Raw genomic sequence first — 16,728 nt, forward strand, 5'->3', positions numbered from 1 at the left:
GATAATACTTCTCAACATAAAAGCATTTCGTGGATTGCTTGGAAAAGATTGCAGTACTCGAAAAAAGAGGGAGGTCTAGGATTTCGAGATTTAGCAAAATTCAATGATGCTCTTTTAGCAAAACAAGCATGGAGGATAATAAGAAATCCTAATTCATTAATGGCCAGGTTGTTAAAGGCAAGATACTTTAAAGGCACCTCCATTTTGGAGGCAAAATCTCAACAATATCAATCTTATGGCTGGTCATCTATACTTGTGGGGATCGATTTAATCAACAAAGGTTCTTATTGGAAGTTAGGAGATGGAGCTACGATTTGAATGAGGAGGGATAACTTTATAGCGACTGATCCTCGAAAACCGATCCAAATTATAGAAGAAGTAGCAGAATGCCCAATCCAGAATTATATCTCTGTTTCTGGTAACCACCGGTTTTGGAACAATGAACTCCTTGAAGCTCATGTTTCAATTGAAGAAAGTACCAGGCTCAAAAAAATGTATATGTCATCACAGGTGGGAGAAGACAAGTTGTTTTGGAACTATAACTCGTCAGGTGAATACACAGTAAAATCAAGATATTGGTTTGCTACACATGAATTGGAGTATATAAAAGATTTACCTCTCATTCCACGTGGTTCAGTCATCATCAAAAACAGAATAAGGAAACTTCCTATACTTCCAAAGATAAAACATTTTGTATGGAGATTCCTCTCCCAAACAATTGAGACAAAGACTAGGTTGAATACACGGGGAATGAACCTAGATCCAGTATGTTCACGATGTAAACTACATGATGAAACAATTAACCATATCCTTTTTGAATGCTCATATGCACAATAAGTATGATAGATGGCTAATTTACCAAATGTGTCACTTCCACAACCCTCTCAATCTAATATAGATAACATCCTCACTGACATTCTGGATCTCCAACTTAATTGTACTCTAACAACAGATCAAGTCTTGACTCCATTCTGGTTAATGTGGAAAATATGGAAATCATGAAACAACTATATTTTTGAAAATTTCAATGTAAGTACGATGACAATATGTTTGCAAACAAGAGCTGAGGTCCATGAATGGGTAAAGGCGACGAATAGACAAGGAGAAAATCCTTTTCTACATGGTTCTACATTAGACACAACTCGATGGAGTCCTCCACAATTTCCATTTGTGAAGTGTAATTTTGATTCTAGCTATAATGAGGACGATCAATTGGTAACAGGGGGATGGATCATCCGAGATCTTACAAGTAAAAGTTTAGCATGGGGAGCAAGCAAATTGGGATCAACAAGATCACCACTTGAGGCGGAAACAAAGGCATTAGTTGGAGCGATACAACAAGTCTGAATAAGAGGTTTTACTAATTGGTCATTTTCGAGGGAGATTGTGCAATTCTAGTTAACAACATTAATGGTCGATCGACTAATGTAGCTATTCGGAACATTTGCATGGATATAGCATTTTGGGCAACAAAGTTCAAGGACACAAGCTTTGGTTGCGTACGACACTTCTGTAATCAATCAGCCCATGTTTTAGCAAGATTTGGTTGTACTCAACATGAGTTTTATTCTAGCTCTGTGAATATGCCTTCTTGGCTAATTCCAACATTGATTAATCTTAATAATACTTTTTGACAAAAAAAACTAAAGAAGTGGTTTTCTCTCTCCTACTGTAACACCCTGACCGCCACTTCTTAGTGGGCCTGAAACGACTCGACCCGTTTTTTTAAATAAAAAATAACAATAATAATAATAAATAATAAATAATAATAAATAATCCAAAAATATTTATTTAAATATGTAGAAACTCAGAAAATACCAATAATAATAAACCAATAATTAATCAGAATCATAGACCAAAAGCTAGCAACTTAAACCATGGTTCTAACACCAACATTCCAAATCTAGCAACCAAGCAGAAACCAAATCATAACAACTAAGTCCCTAGAACATCTTCCTCTTCATTGCCATGATCCCACGGTCACACTTTGCCTCTACCTGCACTAAAACACAATGAGATGTGTGAGTATTACCAAAAATACTCAGTGAGGCGATCCTCCCATCTACGAGCTATACACACAAGGGAATCAAGAGTAAACAGAACAACCAATAACCCTTTCACCACACCTACACATTATCACACAAAACAAATCATATAACCTAATTGCTTAGATAAGCTCATGGTCATGCACTCACCTTAACAAGTGATTCACAAAAATAACTACAACCAAAAGAGAGGCCCTCCAACTGCACAACCAAAAACGGCCCTACAACCAATCACAACAACAAACAAGCATTGAAACCAAACTGCCAGGAAAAACAGAAAAGAACAAACTCAAAGGTGAAACCACGAAATCAAAACGAACCATTAACTTTCTAATCCCTCCTTCTAAAAGCATGGTCTAGACGTCCAGAAGCTTTCCTCAAAATTTCGGAACGATCAGATCTCAGATGAACGTGCAACCGAGCCCGAAACACCCGCTGGTCTCAATTCGCGACTGAGAGAACGTGTCTGACAAAACTGCTCATACTCACAAAGATTAAATCCAAATCCAGTTCTGTAAAATTTAGAATGACATGAAAGGCGTGAGAATAAGTCCACCAAATTTTGTTACCTTTGACAACGATGTGATATGTCGAAACTGTTTCCTCCCAAACCTTAACGATTCTGCTCCTTTTTCTTCTCTCTAACACAAAGCTTTGTTGATCTCTTTCTCACCAAAACGACCAAGATCTCTCTCTCTTACTCTTTGAGAAACCAACGTCAACACCCCACCAAAAGAAAGGAGGCGACACTTTAAAAAATCTAGCGCTTCTGGTTTAACTAAAATAAACAAGAATTTAATTAGACCGAAAATTAATTAAAATTCCCTTTTTTGGTTTAATCAATACATCACAAAATTCAAATCGGGGTGCACAGATGGTACAGGGGCACATGTTCAATCCCAGTCCCTGGGCCCACCTTTCTTAATGGGCCTCACGTCCTTTCACTAGGCCCGTGAGCCCATCTATATCTGACGGCCGGTTTGCTACGTCCATGAGATTACCGTCCCTACAAATCAGCACATGAACTTTGTTTGTGTTTTGTCATCACTCGCACAGTTTCGACAATCACTTCCCGGAAGGTCACCCATCCTAAGACTACTCCAGCTCAAGCATGCTTAACTCTGGAGTTCTCTCAGGACCCTTGACCGAAAAGATTAATGCACTTTGGTGATATATATGGCCAAATCAATTCTTTTAAACCTCTCTGCAAGTCTCTGAAACCGGGGTGTCACAATTCACCCCCACTAACAGATCACAACGTCCTCGTTGCGCATCAAGACCGTCACCCCCGACAGTGTGAGCCCACTCAACTCTACACTTGTCTGGGTTCGGCTCTGAGACCACTTGTAACACCTCGACCGCCACCTCTTAGTGGGTCACATGTTCAATCCCAGTCCATGGGCCCACCTTCCTTAATGGGCCTCACGTCCTCTCACTAGGTCCGTGAGCCCATCCATATCCGACGACCGGTTTGCTATGTCTAGGAGATTTCAAAGTCTTGTTACCGTCCATACAAATCACCACATGATCTTTCCTTGTGTTTTGTCCTCATAGTTCCGACAATCACTTCCCAGAAGGTCACCCATCCTAAGACTACTCCAGCTCAAGCTTAACTCTAGATTTCTCTCAGGACCTTGACCGAAAAGATAAGTGCACTTTGGTGACATATGTGGCCAAATCAATTCTTTTAAACTTCTCCGCAAGTCTCTGAAACCGGGGTGTCACCTACTATTGTGGAATCCATACAATAAAGAGGAGGATGTTATAGAGACTTGGTTGTTTTGCTCTATGTTGCTGCTAGGTTGCTAGAGGCTTGGTTTATGTTATTGGTATTGTTGGATAGATGTTATTGATTTATTCTTTATTGGTTATTTAATTTATTGGTTTAATGTTTGGTTATTTTTGCTGTTTTGGTTTGAATGTGGTTAGGTAGTTAGTGAATATGGGATTACTAGTTTAATATTATTTTAAAAACAAAAAATGGGTCGGGTGATTTCAAAATTATCTGTCAGTTTGGTTTATAATAGAGCAGTTTGAGTTTTAAATTTACAATAATGTATATAATTTTTTTTTTATTTTACAAGAAAATAAATAAAGAAGTTCACCCCAAATATTGTCCTGGGAAATATGCCTTTTTGGATCTTTCCTTAACTCATTGCTCAAACTTTTCAGAGGTTGGAATTTTTGTTTGGAAGTCTTTTTGAGTTCGGACTTTAGTTAATAATTAACTATCGAGCAACACAATATCTCATATATTACATAATCACAACATTCATGGAACAACCATTTAAAAGTTATTGGGATTATGATGTAACTTAGCAATGTTGCTGCTAGTCTCTGAAAGCCTCTGAAATCGGGGTGTCACCTACTATTGTGGAATCCATACAATAAAGAAGAGGATGTTGTAGAGGCTTGGTTGATTTTGCTCTATATTGCTGCTAGGTTGCTAGAGACTTGGTTTATGTTATTGGTATTGTTGGATAGATGTTATTGATTTATTCCTTATTGGTTATTTAATTTATTGGTTTAATGTTTGGTTATTTTCGCTGTTTTGGTTTGAATGTGGTTAGGTGGTTAGTGAATATGAGATTACTAGTTTAATATTATTTTAAAAACAAAAAAATGGGTCGGGTGATTTCAAAATTATTTGTCAGTTTGGTTTATAATCACTACAAGAAAACATGGAATTGGTTACTGCAATTTGCGACTAAAAACACAGTCGCTAAATTTAGCGACTGAATTGCGATTGTTTAGCTATTGAATGGCTACTAAAATAAATCAGTCGCCTAGTAGACGCTAATTGGAGACTGATGCATATTGTCGTAGTGTAGTAGCCAATTTGCGACTAATTTGGAGACCTGTTTGACAGTCGCTGATTGCGAATAAAGAGCTACTATTTAGCGACTGCTTTAATAAATTTGGGCCTTAACAAAATTTGGGCCGTAACAAAACACGAAAACCCATTATTTTTCGTTTTCTTCCCCGAACAAACCCTAATCTAACATTTCTTTTCTCATTTCTTCTTCTTCTTCTTCTTCGAGACGAAACGGCGAAACCTCAAAACCCTAGATCTAAATTCCTCTCACTCGACGAAACCGTAAACCCTTGATGGCTGGAGTAAAGAAAAGAGGCGGAGGAAGAAGAAATCCCTCTAATCGAACCTCTGGAACCTCACAAACGGCGAATCACAGACCCACCAATCTTCCTCCCCAGTATACCTTCACCCCGGCGAACCATCGAGTTCCAGAGACTGATTCTCAGGGAACTCCTGTCCCAAACCTCCAGCCTCCAGCGAGACCTACACCTTCTTACCGAGACTATCCACCTCCGACAAATCTGTTCCAGCACTCGAGGAGCTTTCCCAGAACATCCCCTTCCGGCGAAGATCCAACCAGGCGTCCTTTTCCTCAACCTCTCGCCTACGCGACGAATCCACCAGAATTCTCGAGTCAACTTCGAGAGTCTCCTCAACCGTCAGTCACGAATCATCATCGACAGTCTCCTCAAGTCTCGAATCTACCACGAGAGTCTCCTCTACCTCGACAGTCTCATCGACCACCCTCTTCTCAACCTGGTCAACCTCGAGCAGCTTCTGCATCGCTTCACAGTTCTCAAGCGCAAAACTCACATGGGGAAGAAGCTGATTCGGAGGATGACGGTGCAAGGGAATCAAATCTCCCAGCTGATTTACTCGCTTCTTTACATGACATGCTTGTCCAACCAGGCCGTGAGAAGTATACCATTGTCCTCTCTCCCTCATTAGAGCGTGGAACCACTTGGTAAGAATTTGGATTAGAATTTTGTATTTTGGATTAGAATTTGATTGTGTTTGTTTGTTTGGATTAGAATTTGATTGTGTTTGTTTGTTTGTGATTAGAATTTAGATTATAATTTTGTATTTTGGATTGTTTGTGATTGTTTGTGATTAGAATTATTAGAATTTTGGATTGATTGTGTTTGTTTGTGATTAGAATTTTTAGAATTTTGGATTGATTGTGTTTGTTTGTGATTAGAATTTTTAGAATTTTGGATTGTTTGTGTTTGTTTGTGATTAGAATTTTACTTGGATTGATCGATTTGTTTGTGTTTGATTGGAATTTGACTATTGATTTGTTTATGTTTGAAGGTTTGGTAAAGACAAGTCATCACTTACCCGAAAGATTACAAAAGTGTTTACAAACAAGTTTGATGGTCCATATTACAGTTGGGGTTGTATTCCGAATGCAAGAAGAGAAGGTTACTTCTTGGAATTCACGGTAAACTTCTACTCCTTTCAATTTGATTTCTGTATTTATAGCTTTTTTTCTTGGTTTTTTTTTACCACTAACACTAGTCTTCTTTTGTAGAAAAGACACACCTGGGATCCCTCTCTAATCGGTGTGGTTCAAGCAAATTTCTATAGCATTTGTCAAAACCGTATGAAAGACATGGTTTCCAAGGCAGCAGCTCAGCGAGAGGAAGTGAAACCGAGGTGGATTGAGAGAACTCTTTGGAAAGAAACGTGTGACTATTGGAACACAGAAGAAGCCATGGCAAAGAGTGCAACCACTTCAGCAGCTCGAATGTCTGACCGTAATGGTCTTGGCCCTCACAAGCATGTATCAGGGCCGAAGTCTTACTTACAAATCGAACAAGAGATGGTGAGTTACATCATAACCTTTTCATTGTTTAATTACTTGACATCAAATGGTTCCTAACCTTTTCATTGTCTAACATTCTTGGAAGTAGAATTGGGAAGACCGCCAACTATTCCTGAAGTTTTTCTCAGTACTCATACCAAAAAAGATGGTACTTTTGTGGATAAGAAAGCGCAAGCAGTTCATGAGGCATATAAGAAAAGAAGGGAAGCTAAGTTGGCTTCTCAGGATAATGATGAGTCTTCAGATGGTACTTCACGTCGATCAGAGCTATCTCACGAGGAGGATGATGAGCTCTTTCTTCATGTAATTTGCTTCTTTCTAATAAGCTATTAAGTTTTTCATTGTTAAGTAATTATAATAACTTTTTCTCTCTGTTTTGTGTATGGAGTCTACTTACATAAATGATAGAGGAACATACTTTGGAGTTGGAAGCCTAGGAAGTTACATCAACGGGAAGCGGAAGTACCCTGGAAGCTCTTCTACTTTCACAATCCTGCAACAACAGCTTGAAGATGCTAACCGCAAGATAGAGGAACAAGCAGCTCTACAAGCAGAGTGTGACGCAGAGGCTTCACGGGTTGCAGCTGAGGCTTTGCGGGTTGCATCTGAGCAACAAGCAGAGATCTCACGCTTGGTGAGCTTCCTCAAGACTAACCCAAACTATGTCGCCTTCCTTGAGTCTCAAACCAATGACCCAAACCCTGCTGATTTTCAAAGTTAGGTTCCCTCATGTAATATTTGCAACACTCTTGAATATTTGGATGTTTTTTGGAACTTTTGCAACTTTTGTAAAAACATGGTACTTATGTCTTTGTTTAATTTCATGTTTGTTATGTTTTAGTACATTTGTTCTTAATCAGTTTTTGTATTACAAAATCAAATAATGCATTTTTACCATAATTTTATTAAAAACATGATAATTAAACAGTCGCAAAACAGTCACCAAAACGTAAACAAAACAGTACCCAAACAGTCGCAAATGAGTAACCATATCAGTCGCTAAAGCGTTGCAATTCAATCGCAACTTTAGCGACTGTTTGGCAAGGGAAGAGCGACCCCAATTATCAATCGCCAATTAGTAGCTCCATAGCGACTTTTTAGCGACTGATTTTTTTAGCGACACACTGTTTAGCGACTACGTATGTCAGTCGCCAATCAGTCGTGACTAAGTAGTTAGCGACTGTATAGTGACTGTTTTTGCAGTCGGTAAATCCATGTTTTCTTGTAGTGAATAGAGCAGTTTGAGTTTCAAATTTACAATAATGTAAATAATTTTTTTTTTATTTTACAAAAAAATAAATAAAGAAGTTCACCCCAAATATTGTCCTGGGAAATATGCCTTTTTGGATCTTTCCTTGACTCATTGCTCAAACTTTTCAGAGGTTGGAAATTTTGTTAGGAAGTCTTTTTGAGTTCGGACTTTAGTTAATAATTAACTATCGAGCAACACAATATCTCATATATTACATAATCACAACATCCATGGAACAACCATTTAAAAGTTATTGGGATTATGATGTAGCTTAGCAATTATTACATATTACATCGACTAAGATATATGGTGATGAATAATGCAAGATTCATATCATCAGCACACGCAAACACACATTTTCTTATAAAAAAGTACTGTACTATTATTTATTTCATACTTGAAAAACTGAAGCCATCTCATCTCATACCCATCAGCTTCCCTTCTTCGTTATATGACTACCACCAGCGTCATCTTCCTTCATCGTTATGTAGACTGCATTATAGCTATACAAGCATCATATATTTATTTAAAAAATCCATATATAAGTTTTTTTAATAAAGGATATTTTTATAAAATTTAATTTATAAAAATAATTATATTATTATTCTTGTCAGAAATTAAAATTTCAAAAATATCTAACTTAGTAAAATTTATTAATAAAAATAGAATTCCAAAAGTACCACATTTCTGTTTTTTTTTCTATGAAAAATATACAATGAAAATATCATTAAAAAATCAGGTTTCTAAAATATCCTTTAAGTTTATAATTTTGAATGTATAATTTATTAAAAAAAATAAGTGTTCGTTATAAAAATATATTTTACATCCTATTATTTTATAACTAGTTATCACTGTATATACATAGTTAAAAACTTAAAACCGATTGTCCAATTTGAAAAAAATAAAATAAAATTACTATTGTTTTCATACCGGCAGCGGTTAGGTATGCGGCAATGGAGGAGGCACATGCGGCAATAGTGGTAATAGCATATGTGGCATTTGGTCCGGCGGTGCTACACTCGGCATCCGGGGCAGTGGTGGGACATTTGGCATCAAGGACGGTGGTGGTGGTGCATTTGATATCCGGGGCGGACGTGGTAATAGCATATGTGGCATCTGGGACGGTCGTGGTGCACTTGGCATTTGGGGCGGTGGTGGTCCATTTGGCATCAAGTGCTGTTGTGGTGAAGTCGAGATCCGAGGAGGACGTGGTTCAGCCAACTTGCCGGGTGGTGGCCGAGGTGGTAGCCGAGGTGGTAGCCGGGGTGGTAGCCGCATTTGCCGCCTCGGTGGAAGCCTTGTAAGACCTCGAAAACTTTTTGATGGTCGTGCTGCCAACAGCTTATCTATTTATAAAAATTAAACATTAGGAATATCAAATATTTGAAATTCGTGATAAAAAATAAATTCGATAATAAAATCTTATTCACTTATTATTATGTGAAAAGTGTACACAAATATAATTTTCACTTGTTAAATAAACAGTATTCTATAGACAACAATGATATATTAATTTATATTAAACGACATATAGAAACTAAAATAATCACAAAATTGGATTTACCTATATGAATAAATATGAAAATTGCAATAATTAGTATTCATTTTGTTTTGTAATTTCATAGTTATTTCATAATGAGGGCGCACGATGTGGATAACACCTAGACCTTGGCAACGCCCTAACTTATGTAAATTTATGTAACCTAGACCTCGGAGACTTTTGGCCTAACACAGCCTAACTTATGTATACTTATAATGCGTGTAAACACTTACGTCGGAGACTTTTGGCCTCTGCGACTTCCACTTGAGATGAGAGAAATAAGAGCACAATAAACAAAGACAGAGGAAGAGAAACGAAATTTGATGTCTTTGTAGCCATTAAGCTTAGTTTCATACACTCTAAAATTTTCATTACAAGACCTATTGACTATTTATATACATAAGAAAATTAATATCTTTTTTTTTTTTGCCAACTAAGAAAATGAATATCTTTATACTAAATTGTGTACGATGAGGCTGGGCCTACCCTCCAACACCCGGAAATTTGCATTTTGCCCAAAAATCTTTATTAGATTACAAAAAAAAAAAAAAAAAAAAATGATGGCTAACTCAAGACATATATCTAAAATAATCCATAATATATAAAAAGAACTGAATTTTTGTGTTAGTTATAATGAGAATTTGTTAGAAACGTCCATTTTGAGTTACCTCTTTTCAAAAATACTTTTTCTTTATGAGCATTTTCATTTTTTCTTTTTTTTTATATAATTATAATACGTTAAATTATTTTCTTATTTGTTTAGGTTTCGGTTCTTTATTTCACATTTAGGGTATAGATTAAGGGGGTTTGATTTAGTACTGGGGATTTAAGGTTTAGAATTCAGTAATTTTGTATATTAAAGGGATATTTTTAAAATAAATTACATAAAGAGGTATATTTGAAAAATAACATATAAAAAAAAAGTATTTTGAAAATGTCCTCATATAAGTTATGTTTGTTTGTGTATATCACCAAGTAATTTTAAAATTTTAATAATATAGTAATACATTGATTTACTATTGATCAGTAACTATATGTTAGAATATATACCTATAAATAGTTGGCAATCAATTAAATTTTCCAACAAAACACATATATTTGATAAATATATTATAGAATTAAATTTCATAAAAAGTAGGATAGATATAAATACACAATATGACAACTCTTGGTGGTGGAAAAGTCAATTAATTGTATTTATGTTATTACGTCATACGTGATTACATCATATGTGATTGCGTCATATATCATCAAAATAATGACGCATTATTACAAATTACCTGTGTTCAAGAAAGCTAAACGCGTTACGCGGCCGATAAATTTCACTTAACGAGTAAAACGCTTATGTCATTTTAGCTGTAGAAACTGAGTTTCACACAATGAATTTGTTTGAAGGGGGAAATAAATTCAATAACACTATCTCTCTAAGAAATTGGATCAAAGTAGACAAGCAAAGAGGAATTGAAATCTCTTGGAGAATAAGTTAGGTTTTGTTTAAAAACAAAGAAGAATTGGGGTTTTTGTATTAATTGCTGGACGATCTTACAACAAAGGGGTTGCCCTCTATTTATAGGTTTTCTTAGATCTATTGAATATATCCACTTTCCATATCACGGCCGAGCTGATTAGGAAAGTTTCTTGTTTCTTATTAGGTCAGCCGTTGGGCGAGCTGGGATGTCGGTTCGTCACCTCGGAACTGGGCTTCTCGGCGCTATCAGGCCTTTGAAGATGAAATCCTCCTCAGGGTCGAGCTCCCGGTTAAATAACCGGTTTCTTTAATCGGGTTTAGATCGGTATGTCGGGGGTGTCAATTCCCGCACCAACATTAGCGGTTTTAGAATTGAAACGACCTGACCCATTTTTTTTAAAATAAATAATAAATAATAATAATAATAAATAAACTACAACTAGTGGTCTCATATCCACTAGCCACCTAACCACAAACACAACCAACAGCGGAATAACAAAAACCAATAACCAATAATATCCAATAATTAAATAATAATCAAATATAACAATACTCCAATATCAAACAACAGAAAACAAGGAACCAGCAACCTAACAAGTTCTAAAGACCCAACTCTAGCAACCTAACAATGCCAGACAACATCCAACCGAGTCCCTAGAACATCCTCCTCTTTATTGCCATGATTCCACGATCACACTTTGCCTTTACCTGCACCACAAACACATATTGCAATGCATGAGTATTTAATAAACACTCAGTAAGACAATCCTCCCATCTATTGGGCTATACACACAAGCAATAGAGTCATCTCTAACCATCAAACAACAATCAACAAACAACAAATAACAAACCAGGACTCTGCATCGACTGACACCAACATGCATCGACCGACACCCCATGGGGATGCATCGACAGACACAAGGGCTGCATCGACCGATGCAAGTTACACAAGCATCGACCGACACCCAAATTGCATCGACCAACGCATGCTCGACATAACACGAAAACCCTAGAGTTTTACACGCCGTCCTCGCTCTTGCATCGACCGACGCAAGATATGCATCGTGTTTTCCCCAAAGCTTCTCGCCGGATCTTCGTTCCTACAACCACAAAACTCGATGCCAAGCCACAAGAAAGCTTCCTAACGTCCCAATTATCAATCTAACAAGTCTAACAACACACAACAAGCAAATTAGAAAATTCTCCAGCTTAGATAAGCCATGGTCCTGCACTTACCTTTGCCAAAAAGTTTATGAACCTTAAACAATCAAGCACACGTTCCTAGGAAGCTCCTACAACGATCCCAGCTACAGATCTCTACAGGAAACGCCTCCAAACACCAGGAATCACCAAGAACACTCAAGAACACTTTTTCTCCCTTCTTTTCTCTCAAAAACGGCCAAAGTCGTCTAATGAGACAAAAGGAACGACTTAAGGGTTTTCCTTTCCCTTCTACCCAAAACGCAGCGTTTAACTTAAGTCAAAACGCAGGAAAAAGAGTCAGCATCGACCGACGCTCCTCCAGCATCGATCGATGCACATCCCAAACCGGGATTCCGGTTCGCGGACGCTACAATTCTCCCCCACCAAACTAGATTCGTCCTCAAATCTCGAACAACCATCAGCCAAGGACTCCCGTGCAACCGTCTGCACGGCCTGCACTCCTCCGACCGAACTACAGAAGGTCACCTCTAGGCGATAGACTCACGCTCCAGGCGTCATTTGCTCTCGACTTTTGGACTTTCCTTTACTCATAGACCTAAACCTTGAGTTTTTATTGGCTCCTCATCAGACCTAAGTCTGCATGCCATAATGTTGGCTCCTCATCGGACCTAAGCCCGCATGCCATAATATATAAGGAAAAATCCAAACTCGTCTCTCGGGTTGCCACCATACAGCGCGCCCCCAGATCGTCATCCGAAGTCGATATACCAACCATACTCCCAAGCCACAAAGTCTCAGAATATGGCAGTACTAGGAGAACCTAAGTCCCCCAAGAGTCGCGAGCAAACAATTCTGAACACGTCTCAGACCTATCCCTATCCAGGTTTCCTTCCTGTGGCTCGCGCAAGACATCTCAATGCCCTACCAACCACATATCCCCTCACTGGAATACCTCATGACCACACATGGATCATCTCACTGCCACAAGGGCCAAACAAATGTCCTAAACAAGACCGCCACCAAGGCCAAACAATTGTCCTAAATAGGACCGCCACCAAGGCCAAACAAATGTCCTAAACAGGACCGCCACCAAGGCTAAACAAATATCCTAAACAGGACCGTCACAAAGACCATCTGTCCCGAAGGACCGCCTAAACAGGCACTCTGGCTAAACAGCCCGCCACAAAGGCCACACATCTGACTAAACAGCCCGCCACAAAGGCCACACATTTGGCTAAACAGCCCGCCACAAAGGCCACACATCTGGCTAAACAGCCCGCCTCAAAGGCCACACATCTGGCTAAACAGCCTGCCACAAAGGCCACACAATGTCTCGAAAGACCGCCACTAAGGCCACACAATGACTAAAAAGTCTGCCACTAAGGCCACACAAGCCCCTCGACGGCTTCTTCCACTAAAATTGACAAATTTTAACTCCCATAAAACCTTCCACTTTTACCACTTTCCACTTTTGGAAACTTTCCACTTTAGAAAACTTCTATTTCAGGAAACTTTCCTCCAAAAACCCCGCCTCCCGGAAACTTTGTACCCCGAGCACCACCTCATCTTGTTACTTAGTCGCACAACCAACCACCCCAAGCGACCAAGTAAACAAGAAAGATGGGCTGGAATACTCCATTCCCGCTCCAGCCACGAATTATAGATGGGACCAGGCTAGACAAGCTCAAGTCGCGGCTTGCTTCTCATACCACTTCTTAAACCTTGCCTTCATCCTCGCCTCAGGCTCCCAAGTCTGCTCCTCAACACCATCACAGTCCCAAAGGACTCTCATCAAAGGAATCTTATTCTTCCGAAGTTCCTTAATTCTCCTCTCGAGAAGCCTCACTAGTCTCGCCTCCAAAGTCATGTTAGGCTGAAGATCCTCAGGAATCTTAGCTAACAACTGATCATCCTCACGGAGACACTTCCTCAACATAGATATATGGAAAACCTTATGGAATGCACGCATAACCTCAGATAACTCCAGTCTATAAGCCACTGGTCCAACACGCTCAATCACTCTGAACGGACCCATATACCTCGGACTCAACTTAGTCTCAGACAATGACCTGTTCGGACCCTGCAACATGGCCATCTTGAGGTACACTCTGTCTCCTACCTGAAACTCAAGATCTCTCCTCCTCCTATCGGCATAGCTCCTCTGCCGATCCTGAGCCTCCTTCATGTTCAGCTTGAGAACCCGAATCTTCTCTGAGGTCTCCTGAACAAAATCTGCCCCGTAAATGCTCCTCTCCCCCACCTGAGTCCAGCATAACAGTGTAAGACACGACCTCCCATACAAAGCCTCATAAGGAGCAATCTTAATACTTGCCTGATAACTGTTGTTGTAAGCAAACTCTACTAAGCTCAAATGATCTGCCCAATGGCCTCCCCAATCCAACACACACATCCACAGCAAATCCTCTAGCGTCTGAATCGTCCTCTCTGATTGTCCATCTGTCTGGGGATGATCCGCTGTACTCATATGCACCTTAGTGTCCATCTCTGCCTGAAACGCTCTCCAGAACACCGAAGTGAACTTAGAATCCCTATCAAACACAATGCTCGCTGGCACCCCATGCAAGACTATCTCCTTCACATACTTCTTAGCCACGACCGCTGCTCCATCAGTCTTCTTAATGGCCAGAAAATGTGCTGACTTAGTCAACCGGTCCACTATGACCCAAATAGCATCAAACGTCCTGGACACTGGCAAACCTACCACGAAGTCCATAGTAATTATATCCCACTTCCACTCCGGAATGGGAAGGCTCTTCAGTAATCCTCCTGGAACCTGATGCTCCGCCTTCACTAGCTGGCACACATCGCACCTCGCGACCCAACTAGCTACATCCTTCTTCATCCCGACCCAATGATAGTACCTCTTGAGATCACGGTACATCTTAGTCGCTCCTGGATGAGTAAAAAACTTCCTCCCATGAGCCTCTCTCAGGATCTCCTGCCTCAACTCCTCATCCTTGGGCACACAAACCCGACCGTGCACCAAGATAGTACCATTATCTGAGACCTGATACTCTGAATCAACATCCTTTGAGCAATTCACCAGCCCCAAATCTCCCTCTTGAGCCAACCGTACTTTGCTTAGAAGATCTGTTCTATCAACCGCCTCCAAACCCAACGTTTCCTGAGACACAACACACAAACTCAACGCACCGATCTCTCCTACCAAAGACTCCATCTCCTGCTCCTGAGCTGAAGCTACCCTCTTCCGACTCAGAGCATCTGCAACCAAGTTAGCCTTACCAGGATGATAGGCTATCTCCAAATCATAATCTGTCACAAGCTCCACCCACCGCCTCTGCCTCAAATTCAGCTCAGGCTGAGTGAATATATACTTCAAGCTCTTATGATCTGTAAACACCTGCACCTTTGCACCATAAAGATAAGATCTCCTGATCTTCAGGGCAAAAACTACAGCACCCATCTCCAAATCATGAGTAGGATAGTTGCCTTCATGCTTCCGCAACTGCCGCGAAGCGTAGGCAATCACCTTCCCATGCTGCATCAGAACATACCCCAAACCAACTCTAGATGCATCCGTATAAACCACATAGAGTTCTCCCTGCTCAGGCAAAGCCAAAACTGGCGCAGTAGTCAACATCTCCTTCAGGCTTGCAAAGCCTTCCTCACACTCCTCTGACCAAACAAAAGGAACATTCTTCCCTGTCAACTTAGTCAACGGACGTGCTCTGCTCGCAAATCCCTGCACAAACCTCCTGTAGTAACCTGCCAGATCGAGGAAACTCCTGATCTCTATGGCACTTTGCGGTCTAGGCTAATCCCTGATAGCCTGAATCTTCTCCGATCTACAGAAACCCCATAATATGACCCATAAAACCCATCTCACGCTGCCAAAAACTGCACTTGCTCAACTTAGCAAACGACTTCTTCTCCCACAGCTTCTTCAGAACTGCCCTCAAATGCACTGCATGCTCTTTGGGACTCTTAGAATAAACCAGGATGTCGTCGATGAAGATGATGACAGACACGTCCAGAAACTCCTGTAACACACTGTTCATCAACCTCATAAACGCTGCTAGCGCATTTGTCAACCCAAACGGCATCGCCGCGAACTCATAAACCCATACCTCGTCCTTCTACTTGACGAACAACACCGACGCTTCCCACAGTGAAGTGATAAGACGTAAGAATCCCCTATTTTCTTCCTCAGCTCTACTAGACTAATAATCAAGTATGCTGACATCAACTCACCACCATCCGGATATCAACACCTCTTGTCCATCCAAGAACCTCTAGTAACTTGTCTCTTAGGAAAACTTCCACAAGATAGCTTATTACAAAATTAGCTTTCCGCTTAGCAATTCTCCACAGCAAATCATCAATACGAGCGTAATAAAACAAACAAGTACCATACGTTCACATATTCTGATTCGCCGTATCAAATGCTTTGCAGGCCGCCAACTCAACCCACTTGACTTATTTTCCCTAGCAAGCTTACCAAAACCCTGAATCTAGCAACCTTGTCCATCTCCAATGAACTTCATCCGGCATCGTCGCAACGATTAGTTTATCCTGCCATGAAGGCTTCTCGTGAACTTATGTATCTGGCAAAACATGCCTTTCCTGGCTCATACCTG

The 16,728-nt window shown here is 39.9% G+C and overlaps 1 protein-coding gene and 1 long non-coding RNA gene across 3 annotated transcripts; one reads left to right on the forward strand and one right to left on the reverse strand.

Annotated features, from left to right (window-relative positions):
* Positions 1–6,472: 6,472 nt before the first annotated feature.
* LOC147934802 (uncharacterized) lies at positions 6,473–7,431 on the forward strand. The gene is made up of 3 exons (XM_087472802.1): positions 6,473–6,584; positions 6,774–6,988; positions 7,074–7,431. Exons 1-3 carry the CDS (start codon positions 6,473–6,475, stop codon positions 7,404–7,406), a joined length of 660 nt encoding a protein of 219 aa, XP_087328928.1. The 3' UTR covers positions 7,407–7,431.
* A 693-nt stretch (positions 7,432–8,124) lies between these two features.
* LOC109127583 (uncharacterized) lies at positions 8,125–10,073 on the reverse strand. Of its 2 annotated transcripts, none has more exons than XR_002034142.2 (3): positions 9,711–10,073; positions 8,868–9,283; positions 8,125–8,429 (listed from the first exon to the last, which is right to left on the reverse strand). It is a non-coding gene; the product is annotated as an uncharacterized LOC109127583 (long non-coding RNA). The 2 variants fall into 2 exon arrangements; XR_015570439.1 differs by having other exon boundaries at positions 8,125–8,440; positions 9,711–10,035.
* Positions 10,074–16,728: the final 6,655 nt, after the last annotated feature.

This window comes from Camelina sativa, chromosome 11, assembly GCF_030686135.1.
Source record: "Camelina sativa cultivar CO46 ecotype springtype chromosome 11, ASM3068613v1".
Taxonomy (NCBI): Eukaryota; Viridiplantae; Streptophyta; class Magnoliopsida; order Brassicales; family Brassicaceae; genus Camelina; species Camelina sativa.

Coding starts and splice junctions, on each gene's coding strand:
- LOC147934802 (XM_087472802.1), top strand. CDS start 6,473: ATGGTTTCCAAGGCAGCAGCTCAGCGAGAGGAAGTGAAACCGAGGTGG. Junction 6,585..6,773: donor AGAAGAAGCCATGGCAAAGA/GTGCAACCACTT, acceptor TCTTGGAAGTAG/AATTGGGAAGACCGCCAACT. Junction 6,989..7,073: donor ATGATGAGCTCTTTCTTCAT/GTAATTTGCTTC, acceptor TTGTGTATGGAG/TCTACTTACATAAATGATAG.